At 40.1% G+C, this 12,611-nt stretch overlaps 1 protein-coding gene across 2 annotated transcripts in view; it reads right to left on the reverse strand.

Moving 5' to 3' along the window:
• The window catches only part of ltn1 (listerin E3 ubiquitin protein ligase 1), a 150,686-nt gene that overhangs the window by 67,555 nt on the left and 70,520 nt on the right, over positions 1–12,611 (reverse strand). Inside the window, exon 14 of one of the 2 annotated variants that reach the window (XM_070893306.1) lies at positions 551–704. In XM_070893306.1, the coding sequence (XP_070749407.1) occupies positions 551–704 (154 nt within the window). Of the gene's footprint in view, positions 1–493; positions 705–12,611 lie in introns of both variants that reach the window. The other variant, XM_070893305.1, reaches the window with a different exon arrangement.

The following is a 12,611-nucleotide window of genomic DNA, read 5'->3' on the forward strand; positions in this document are numbered from 1 at the left end:
CCCACTCTGTGGGATAATGCATTGATGAACTATATCATTGGACTACTTACTATTTTAATTGTATAAATAAATATAATTTAAAATGTCTTATGCAAGAGAATTTAAAAATTCAATTTACAGTTTTGACTAATTTGTTCAAAATCCTTTGAATATGTAACAATATGTTTGCTTGCTGATAATTCTTTTTACAACAAAACATTTGCATTCAATAAGAAATCACATAGCTGTGGGCAACATTCTTATCATCACACTACAGCTGGACTTTTCCTACCTAATTCTCATGATTGTGATTTCAAGAATAGTAATTGGAATTGCCACAAATACAGAATGCAAAAATGCTTTGTCTCAGATTTACTGTACAATGTCATGTAATATCTTGCGACATGTATATTAGACCAGCAAATATGCAGTATAACTAAGCAGTTGCTTTACACAACAGATAAACTAAACTTATTAAGCTGGATAAGGATTAACTTACAGAAAATAAATTTACCGGTGAAGAAAATAAGAGAGAAGGGACACACTTGTACACTTGTTTGTTAAATAATACCTCTTCACGTCCAGTGCTGATGTTTGGACTTGACTTTTCAACCATGTTGCAGAGCTATGGAAGAAACCACACTTTCTAAAATGTCCTTCTTGTTGATTGATTAGTGAAGTTAATCCCAGCAACCAGGTCTGTTGCAGTTTATGCAGATCAGCATCTAAAACAGGATGATAAAACTCAAACTTTCAAACAAGAAATAAAATGTATATTAACATGCTTCAGTATCCTGTAGGCATTCATATGTTAGATCTGTGATTTGGGAACATTTCCTCTGAAATTATTGTTTATATAAACTGTACAACAAAGAGATACCCAAGAGTGCATTCATCAAAACTTCTTTTTCTGACTTAAAAGTATGTGGATAAGGTAAAATAAAATTCCACAAGGAAGTATATCAGGGCACTTAGAAAATCATAACATAATTAGACAGAGTCAACATGGTTTTATGAAAGGGAAATCATGTTTGACAAATTTATTAGAGTTTTTTGAGGATGTAACTAGCAGGGTAGATAAAGAGGAACCAGTGGGTGTAGTATATTTGGATTTCCAAAAGGCATTCCATAAGGTGCCACATAAAAGATTATTACAAAAGATAAGGACTCATGGGATTGGAGGTAATGTATTAGCATGGATAGAGGATTGCTTAACGTACAGAAAAAAGAGGTTTAAACAGGTATTTTTCAGGTTGGGAGGTTGTAACTAGTGGGGTGCTGCAAGAATCAGTGCTGGGGCCTCAGCTATTTACAATCTACATTAATGACCCAGATGAAGGGACCAAGTATAATGTATTTATGATTGCTGATGATACAAAGCTAGGTGGAACAGTAAGCTCTGAGGAGAATGCAAAGCACCTGCAAAAAGATATAGATAGACTAAGTGAGTGGGCAGTAAGGTGGCAGATGGAGTATAATATAGGGAAATGTGAGGTTATTCATTTTGGTAGGAAGAATAGAAAAACAGAATATTTTTAAAATGGTGAGAAACTTTTAAATTCTGGTGTTGAGAGAGATTTAGGTGTCCTTGTGCAAGAAACACAGAAAGCTAGCATGCAGGTACAGCAAGCAATAAGGATGGCAAATGGCATATTGTCCTTTATTGCAAGGGGGTTGGAGTATGAATAGTAATTGTAATTGCTACAATTGTACAGTGTCATGGTGAGATCACACCTGGAGTACTGTACACAGTTTTGGTCTCCTTATCTAAGGAAGGATATACTTGATTAGAGGTGATGCAATGGAGGTTCACTAGATTGATTCCTGGGATGAGAGATTGTGTAGAATGGGCCGATACTTTCTGGAGTTTAGAAGAATGAGAGGTGATCTCATTGAAGCATCTAAGATTCTGAAGGGGATTGACAATATAGATGCTGAGAGGTTGTTTCCCCTGGCTGGAGTGTCGACAATTAGGGGGCACAATCTCAGGATAAGGGGTAGGCCAATGAAGACAGGTGAGGAGGAATTTCTTTACTCAGAAGGTTGAAAATCTTTGGAATTCTCTGCCCTAGTCTCTGAGTATATTCAAGGCTGAGATAATTAGATTTTTTGAGTCATGGGGAATCAAGGGATATGGAGATGGGAAAGTGGAGTTGAGATCGATGATCAGCCATGATCTTATTGAATGGCGAAGCAGACTCAAGGGGCCGTATGGTACACTCCTGCTCCTATTTCCTATGTTCTTATATAAGTTGCATATTAAGTGCATAAATGTCAATAAACTGATCAATGTGAAATTTATATCACAGAATGTACTTTATATAGAAGTGAAGAATAAAATAGTCAAACTACAATTTCCCATCATTTTGCTGAACTAGATATTCACTATATATTTAAAATTGGTGTTAACTGGACTTGCAATGAGGTGGATTAGAGCTTTGTATTCTGGCTGATCATCAGGAAGGCAGAAAATAACAAATTAATATTTCTTTATATTTTTTTATTTTTAAGTGAAAATATAATTCTATTACTAATTTTTCCTGGTAACATTCTCACTAATTAAGTTATATAGATGAATTATAATCTGTATTTGTGCCTTAGACAGGCAAGACCCAATTTAATAAGTAAACTAATGGAATAATGACAAAATAATATTTTCTAGTGGTTGTAAAAAAGATAATGCTTTCTAATCTACAGAAATAAAATATAGATTCAAAAGATAATCCCGAGCAGTGGCAGGGTTTTATCTTTAGTAACTACCATTAGAATATAAAACATTACAATAAATGCTCTGTGCGAACATCCAAGATGCATTAAGAAGTCTACAACTTCTTAAACAGCTCTAACAATGAAAAATGAGCTCTCAATGAACCCAACAGTGGCTGGTTTAGTTTGCTCACCATGACAATGTAAATTAGTGATTAGTTTAAGTGAGGGGAATAATTTAGCCAAATAGCTCCATCTCATTACAAAATTTAGTAACATTGTTAGGAATATAGCAGGGAGTGAACTTTCAAAACTGTAGCTACAACACTATGGAAAAATGAGACTCAGGATATCAGTGAAAACTGCAAAATCAAGAATATTATTGGCAATAAACTTACATTGTTATTTACATAGAATTGTTCCACAAACATATGACTATTGTTGACAACTGTACAATTAATAAGTTGTTTTAAAAAACAATGTAAATCCATGTCAATGAAAGAAATTAATATCTAATTACAATTTTAGTGAGTTAGCATGAATTTTTGATGCTGCTACTTCTGTTGTGCCACAATGTTAAAGGCAAATGAAGTTCATTCTTTTGATGCTTAGTGGTTAAATGCAGCAGTTATTATGGTATTGAACCGAGATGATCCCAAGTCCAGTATCTGGTCTGTGCTGATTTAGCTGATCTCAGTTTGGCAGCAGTAAGAGCACCAAAATTAGCTTGTGTCCTCAGACCAGGGACGTGAAAACTCAGCCAAAAGGTTTTCACTCTCGATCAATAATCAGTTACTCCTGTTAGAATTTGCATATTTTTGGATGTTGGGCATGAACAGGATTGGTCTTAGCCAGGATACCCTGATTGGTTCAATGGTCTGCTAATAGTCTCTGTCTAAGCTCACACAGCAAGAAAGAATACTTCTATGAGTTATCAGAGAGCCCGAGCATAAATCACCAGTTTCAGGATAAGAGGGGAGATAAAGATAAACAAAAACAAACCCAAAGCTGCGATCTTCAGTTAACAGAATGAAAGAAATCAAGTCCACATCCCACCAGTTTGTGGCATTGCACACTGATACCCTGTATTTCAAAGCACTCTCTCCCCAAGTCATTCTAGTGCTGCCATAATCTACTCAATACAGCGTGCTGACACATTTGAACAAGGAGTTACAAAATTTGACTGCTCGGCGATATAGTACTGCCTCAAATTTTTGCCATTCCCCAGAAGAAAAAAATATGGTCCCACTTATCAGCAGTAATGGAATCGAGCAAAGCCAAACAACAGAACATTAGAATAAGGGGCTAAATATTTTAATTCAGTCGGGAATACATTTAAATAAAAAAAAATTTCCTCTTTTCTCCTTATCTCATCTAATGGGGAGGAACAATTCCACAGCTGCCAGCAGATCTCTTACACCTCAGCCAAATGATAATGTCTAGACTCAGGTGAAGAATTGAGTGTGACCATCTATTTTACCATGGAGAGCATCAAAGCCACTCCTCAATCCCTGCTAATAAATTAGCCCCAACCCTGTGAACCCTGTGCACAACCCTGTTGTGCAGTAACCTTATGTGGCACTTTATCAAATGCCTTCTGGAAATCCAAATACACTACATCCACTGGTTCCCCCTTATCCACCTTGCACATTGCATCCTCAAAGAACTGCAGAAAATTTGTTAAACATGATTTGCCTTTCATAAGACCATGCTGATTCTGCTTGATTGAATTATGCTTTTCCAAATGTCCTGCTACTGCTTCCTTAATAATGGACTCGAGCATTTTCCCGGCGACAGATGTTAGGCTAACCGGTCTAGTTTCCTCCTTTCTGTCTGCCTCCTTTTTTTAAATAGAGGCATTACATTTGCGGATTTCCAATCCGCTGGGACCTCCCCATAATGCAGGGAATTTTGGTAGATTACAGCCAATGCATCCACTATCTCTGCCTGGTGGCAAAAAAGCAACTTACGCCCTGAATCTGGGCGGTAGCAGGCGGGAGCTCCCAATCTTGGCGGCAAATGCAATCCTCGGCAAAGTACCGCCGAGGATTGAGACGGGCCCAGGGAGGGGGAAACATATAAAATTTAAATTTTTCAAAAAATAATAGAAAACACTAAAACCTTCAGGGGACCCTATCCACCTGAATCGCTGGGAAAAAAAATTCAGAAAAGAAGTTTAATCACCTTTTTTTTTTTTGCAGGTCTTCTTACTTACCGTTGAGCTTCGACCTGCCACCACACGGCGGTCCTTCCTCCTGCTGCAGCGGACTCCCGCCCGGACCAAACTGGCAGCTCAGCGGGCAGGATACTTACGCATGTTGCTTGCCAGCGAACGGTTCCCAGCGGTTTTCCCTCCCCGCCGGCGGGAGGCCGCCACCAAACTCGCTCAGAGGGGAGACCGCCCAGAGAACTCACCGGCAGTGGGCGGCAGCAGGTGGTAAGTCCACCAAGTTTAGGGCCTGTAAGTTTTAAATCACTACCTTGTCAAACATATTCTACTGTTTTGAATATGTGGTTTAACATCCAATTAACTTTGGCTATTGTGGCTCTGCATTGGTTGGGCATGTTTAATGTCTAGTCTAATACAGCTCCGAGGACTCTTTTTGCTTCATCCTTGGTCATTTCAACACCATTTGTGTATACACATATTAGTTATTTTTCTTTCCTATGTGTCGCACTTTACACTGATTTGCATTAAATTTAATCTAATATTGTTCTACCCACTTACGGGCTCCACTTAGACCATGCTGGGACTAGGGTCCTGGCGAATCGAATAACTCGGTCTGTAAAGAGGGCTTGAAACTAATTAGTGGGGGGGGGGAGAAAGGGTTCAGGTGAGCAGAATTTTAAAAAGTCAAAGAATAAGGAGAAGGCAATAGAGCAGGGTAACACTGAGGGAAATGAAAATCAGAGCGTGATAGGAAGGGACAGAATGTATAAACATAAAAGTGTATCAGAAAGTGGGGTCAAAGCAGGAAAAAAACAGTTAAAAAAATGTAAAAGCTCTATATGTGAATGCACGTAGCATTCGTTAACAAAAAGATATAAATGGGTATGATCTGATAGCCATTACAGAGACGTGGTTGCAAGGTGACCAAGACTGGGAACTAAATATTCAGGGGTATTTGACAATTCAGAAGGACAGACAGAAAGGAAAAGGAGGTGGTGCAGCTCTGTTAATAAAGGATGAGATCGATGCATTAGAGAGAAACAATATTGGTTCAGAAGATCAAGATGTTGAATCAGTTTGGGTGGAGATAAGGAATAATAAGGGGAAAAAGTCGCTGGTGGACGTAGTCTATAGTCTAACAGTAGCCAGACTGTTGGATGGAGTATAAATCAAGAAATAATGGGGGCTTGTAAAAATGGAACAGCAATAATCATGGGTGATTTTAACCTTCATATTGATTGGACGAAGCAAATTGGCCAGGGTAGCCTTGAGGAAGAGTTCATAGAATGTATCCAGGATAGTTTCCTCGAACAGTACGTTGCAGAGCCAACCAGGGGGCAGGCTATCTTAGATCTGGTGCTGTGAAAAGAGACACGATTAATAAACCATCTCCTAGTAAAGGATCCTCTATGAATGAGTGACCATAGCATGGTTGAATTTCAAATTTAGTTCGAGGGTGAGAAAGTTAGATCTCAAACCAGTGTCCTAAGCTTGTACAAAGGAGACTACAAAGGTATGAAGGCAGAGTTGGCTAAAGTGGACTGGGAAAATAGATTAAAGTGTGGGATGGTTGATGAGAAGTGGCAGACATTTAAGGAGATATTTTTAACTCATAACAAAAATATATTCCAATGAGAAGGAAAGACTAAGAGAAAGGATAACCTAACTAAGGAAATAAGGGATGGTATCAAATTGAAAACAAGGACATATAAAATGTGGCCAAGACTAGTGGGAGGCCAGAGGATTGGGAAACTTTTAAAAGCAAGCAAAGAACGACAAAAAAATAATAAAAGAGAGGGAAGATAGATTATGAAAGCAAACTAGTACAAAATATAAAAACAGATAGTAAGAGTTTCTACAGGTATATAAAAAGGAAAAAAGTGGCTAAAGTAAATATTGGTCCCCTAGAGGATGAGACTGGGGAATTAATAATGGGGAACAGGGAAATGGCAGAGACTTTGAACAAATATTTTGTATCGGTCTTAATGGCAGAAGTCACTAAAAACATCCCAATAGTGGATAATCAAGGAGCTATAGGGAAGGTGGAACTTAATGCAATCACTATCACTAAAGAAGTAATACTCGGTAAAATAATGGGACTAAAGGCAGACAAGTCCCCTGGATCTGATGGCTTGCATCCCAGGGTTTTAAAAGTGGCTGCAGAGATAGTCGATGCATTGGTTGTAAAGTACCAAAATTCCATGGATTTTGGGGAGGTCCCAGCGGATTAACAAACCGCAAATGTAACGCCCCTATTTAAAAAAGGAGGCAGACAGAAAGCAGGGAACTATAGACTGGTTAGCCTAACATCTGTTGTTGGGAAAATGCTGGAGCCCATTATTAAGGAAGCAGTAGCAGGACATTTGGAAAAGCATAATTCAATCAAGCAGAGTCAACATGGTTGTATGAAAGGGAAATCATTTGACAAATTTTCTGGAGTTCTTTTAGGATGTAACGAGCAGGGTGGATAAGGGGGAACCAATGGATGTGGCGTATTTGGATTTCCAGAAGGCATTCAATAAGGTGCCACATAAAAGGTTCATGCACAAGATAAAAGTTCATGGGGTTAGGGGTAATATATTAGCATGGATAGAGGATTGGCTAACTGACAGAAAACAGAGAGTCGGGATAAATAGGTCATTTTCCGGTTGGCAAACAGTAACTAGTGGGGTACCGTAGGGATCGGTGCTGGGGCCTCAACTATTTACAATCTATATTAATGACTTGGATGAAGGGACCGAGTGTAATGTAGCCAAGTTTGCTGATGGTACAAAGATGGATGGGAGAGCAAATTGTGAGGAGGACACAAGAAATCTGCAAAGGGATATAGACAGGCTAAGTGAGTGGGCAAAAATTTGGCAGATGGAGTATAATGTGGGAAAATGTGAGGTTGTCCACTGTGGCAGAAAAAAATAGAAAAGCAAATTATAATTTAAATGGAGAAAAATTGCAAAGTGCTGCAGTACAGAGGAACCTGGGGGTCCTTGTGCATGAAACACAAAAAGTTAGTATGCAGGTACAGCAAGTAATCAGGAAAGCAAATGGAATGTTGGCCTTTATTGCAAGGGAGCTGGAGTATAAAAGCAGAGAAGCCCTGCTACAACTGTACAGAGTATTGGTGAGGCCACACCTGGAGTACTGCGTGCAGTTTTGGTCTCCATATTTAAGGAAGGATATACTTGCATTGAAGGCTGTTCAGAGAAGGTTCAATAGGTTGATTCCGGAGATGAGGGGATTGACTTAGGAAGATAGGTTGAGCCGATACTCATTGGAGTTCAGAAGAATGAGAGGTGATCTTATTGAAACATATTAGATAATGAGGGGGCTTGACAAGGTGGATGCAGAGAAGATATTTCCGCTCATAGGGGAAACTAAAACTAGGCGGCATAGTCTCAGAATAAGGAGCCGCCCATTTAAAACTGAGATGAGGAGGAATTTCTTCTCTTAGAGGGTTGTAAATCTGTGAAATTCTCTGCGCCAGAGATGCTGTGGAGACTGTACCATTGAATATATTTAAGGCAGAGATAGACAGATTTTTGTGCGATAAGGGAATAAAAGATTATGGGGAGTGGGCAGGGAAGTAAGCCAAGTCCATGATCAGATCAGCAAGCCAAGTCCATGATCAGATCAGCCATGATCTTATTAAATGGCGGAGCAGGCTCAAGGGGCCAAATGACCTACTGCTGCTATTTCTTATGTTCTTATGTTACATATCTTGTACAACTCATCTTGTAATTTCTGAACAGCCTCTTCTGATTCCACCATCTCTACTAATTTGACATCATGTGCACATTGAGTTTCTTAATCTAGTTTATTTATGTAAATTAGAAACAGAAGTGGTCCCAGCACTGAGCCCCAAGAAACTTCACTCAGTACTTCTCCCCCATGCGGATATAACACTGGTTAAATACTTGAAGGAAAAATATATAGGGATATGGGGATAGAGCAGAGGGTGGGATTAATTGGATAGTTCTACAAAAGAGATCGGCACAGGCACAATGAGCCGAATGGCCCCCTTCGGTGCTGTACCATTCTATGACCCTATAATCCCTCTAATGAATACTCATTTTATTAGCCTTCAGCTAACTTCTTATAGATTCTCAGGATTTACCCTGAATCCTACAAGAGTTTAATTAACAGCCTTCTACTTTGAAAGTCAAGGTACACCACTTCATGGGGCTTATAAAAGTTCACTTGGGGTTTTTACTTCTCCAGGGAAGTCGAGAATATTGTCCAAGCAGGATTTGCCCCGTCTGAATTCATGCTGACTGCTGGCAAGTTGTTTATTATTGTACAATGATCATCAAGTTTACTCTGATAATCGATTCCATTATTTTACACAAAATAGAAGACAGACAAAATGGAAGGATCTGCAATGACCTGTGTCTCTTCTGGCAATCTTTTTGAATATGGGAATCACATTAGCCTATTTCCAGTCTGCAGGTACCTCTCTGGTGTTCACTACCTCACTCACAGTGATCACCAATGCGTCACATGAGACCATAAGAATTAGGAACAGGAGTAGGCCATCTAGCCCTTCGAGCCTGCTCCGCCATTCAACAAGATCATGGCTGATCTGGCCGTGGACTCAGCTCCACTTACCCGCCCGCTCCCCATAACCCTTAATTCCCTTATTAGTTAAAAATCTATCTATCTGTGACTTGAATACATTCAATGAGCTAGCCTCAACTGCTTCATTGGGCAGAGAATTGCACAGATTCACAACCCTCTGGGAGAAGAAATTCCCTCTCAACTCGGTTTTAAATTGGCTCTCCTGTATTTTGAGGCTGTGCCCCCTAGTTCTAGTCTCCCCGACCAGTGGACACAACCTCTCTGCCTCTATCTTGTCTATTCCTTTCATTATTTTAAATGTTTCTATAAGATCACCCCTCATCCTTCTGAACGCCAACGAGTAAAGACCCAGTCTACTCAATCTATCATCATAAGGTAACCCCCTCATCTCCGGAATCAACCTAGTGAATCGTCTCTGTACCCCCTCCAAAGCCAGTATATCCTTCCTTAAGTAAGGCGACCAAAACTGCACGCAATAGTCCAGGTGCGGCCTCACCAATACCCTATACAGTTGCAGAAGGACCTCCCTGCTTTTGTACTCTATCCCTCTCGCAATGAAGGCCAACATTCCATTCGCCTTCCTGATTACCTGCTGCACCTGCAAACTAACTTTTTGGGAATGCACAAGGACCCCCAGGTCCCTCTGCACCGCAGCATGTTGTAATTTCTCCCCATTCAAATAGTATTCCCTTTTCCCCCCCCCCCCCCCCCCAAGATGGATGACCTCACACTTTCCAACATTGTATTCCATCTGCCAAACCTTAGCCCATTCACTTAACCTATCTAAATCTCTTTGCAGCCTCTCTGTGTCCTCTACACAACCCGCTTTCCCACTAATCTTGGTGTCATCTGCAAATTTTGTTACACTACACTCTGTCCCTTCTTCCAGGTCATCTATGTATATTGTAAACAGTTGTGGTCCCAGCACCGATCCCTGTGGCACACCACTAACCACCGATTTCCAACCCGAAAAGGATCCATTTATCCCGACTCTCTATCCAGCCAATTCTCTATCCATGCTAATACATTTCCACTGACCCTGCGTACCTTTATCTTCTGCAGTAACCTTTTGTGTGGCACCTTATCGAATGCCTTTTGAAAATCTAAATACACCACATCCATCGGTACACCTCTATCCACCATGCTCGTTATATCCTCAAAGAATTCCAGTAAATTAGTTAAACATGATTTCCCCTTCATGAATCCATGCTGCGTCTGCTTGATTGCACTATTCCTATCTAGATGTCCCGCTATTTCTTCCTTAATGATAGCTTCAAGCATTTTCCCCATTACAGATGTTAAACTAACCGGCCTATAGTTACCTGCCTTTTGTCTGCCCCCCTTTTTTTTTTTTAAAAACAGAGGCATTACATTAGCTGCTTTCCAATCCACTGGTACCGCCCCAGAGTCCAGAGAATTTTGGTAGATTATAACGAATGCATCTGCTATAACTTCCGCCATCTCTTTTAATACCCTGGGATGCATTTCATCAGGACCAGGGGACTTGTCTACCTTGAGTCCCATTAGCCTGTCCAGCACTACCCCCCCTAGTGATAGTAATTGTCTCCAGGTCCTCCCTTCCCACATTCCTGTGACCAGCAATTTCTGGCATGGTTTCTGTGTCTTCCACTGTGAAGACCGAAGCAAAATAATTGTTTAAGGTCTCAGCCATTTCCACATTTCCCATTATTAAATCCCCCTTCTCCTCTTCTAAGGGACCAACATTTACTTTAGTCACTCTTTTCCGTTTTATATATCTGTAAAAGCTTTTACTATCCGTTTTTATGTTTTGCGCAAGTTTATCTTCGTAATCTATCTTTCCTTTCTTTATTGCTTTCTTAGTCATTCTTTGCTGTTGTTTAAAATTTTCCCAATCTTCTATTTTCCCACTAACCTTCACCATCTTATACGCATTTGTTTTTAATTTGATACTCTCCTTAATTTCCCTGGTTATCCACGGCTGGTTATCCCTTCTCTTACCGTCCTTCTTTTTCATTGGAATATATTTTTGTTGAGCACTATGAAAGAGCTCCTTAAAAGTCCTCCACTGTTCCTCAATTGTGCCACCATTTAGTCTGTGTTTCCAGTCTACTTTAGCCAACTTTGCCCTCATCCCACTGTAGTCCCCTTTGTTTAAGCATAGTATGCTCGTTTGAGACACTACTTTCTCACCCTCAATCTGTATTACAAATTTAACCATACTGTGATCACTCATTCCGAGAGGATCTTTTACTAGATCATCGTTTATTAGTTCTGTCTCATTACACAGGACCAGATCTAAGATAGCTTGCTCCCTTGTAGGTTCTGTAACATACTGTTCTAAGAAACAATCCCGTATGCATTCTATGAATTCCTCCTCCAGGCTACCCCGTACGATTTGAGTTGACCAATCGATATGTAGGTTAAAATCCCCCATGATTGCTGCCGTTCCTTTTTCACATGCCTCCATTATTTCCTTGATTATTGCCCATCCCACCGTGAAGTTATTATTTGGGGGCCTATAAACTACGACCACCAGTGACTTTTTCCCCTTACTATCTCTAATCTCCACCCACAATGATTCAACATTTTGTTCATTAGAGCCAACATCGTCTCTCACAACTGCCCTGATATTATCCTTTATTAACAGAGCTACCCCACTTTCTTTCCCTTCTTGTCTATCTTTCCAAATCGTCAGATACCCCTGTATGTTTAATTCCCAGTCTTGGCCACCCTGCAACCACGTTACTGTCATGGCCACCAAATCATACCCATTTGTAATGATTTGTGCCGTCAACTCATTTACTTTATTTCGAATGCTGCGTGCGTTTAGGTAGAGTGTTTTAATACTAGTTTTTAATCCATGATTTTTAGTTTTGACACCTCCTGCAGCCCCTTTACATTCAGTGGCCCTTTTTGTTTTTTGCCTTGGGTTTCTCTGCCCTCCACTTTTACTCATCTCCTTTCTGTCTTTTGCTTTTGTCTCCTTTTTGTTTCCTTCTGTCTCCCTGAATTGGTTCCCATCCCCCTGCCACATTAGTTTAACTCCTCCCCAACAGCACTAGCAAACACTCCCCCGAGGACATTGGTTCCGGTCCTGCCCAGGTCACAAGTTGTCTCCCTAGTCTCCTTCAGAACTCTGGGGTAAATAACATAAATCCATTGGGATTTATTTATTTTGAGCCCATTTACCCACCTAGAACTT

This window comes from Pristiophorus japonicus, chromosome 11 (assembly GCF_044704955.1).
Source record: "Pristiophorus japonicus isolate sPriJap1 chromosome 11, sPriJap1.hap1, whole genome shotgun sequence".
NCBI classification, from domain to species: Eukaryota; Metazoa; Chordata; class Chondrichthyes; family Pristiophoridae; genus Pristiophorus; species Pristiophorus japonicus.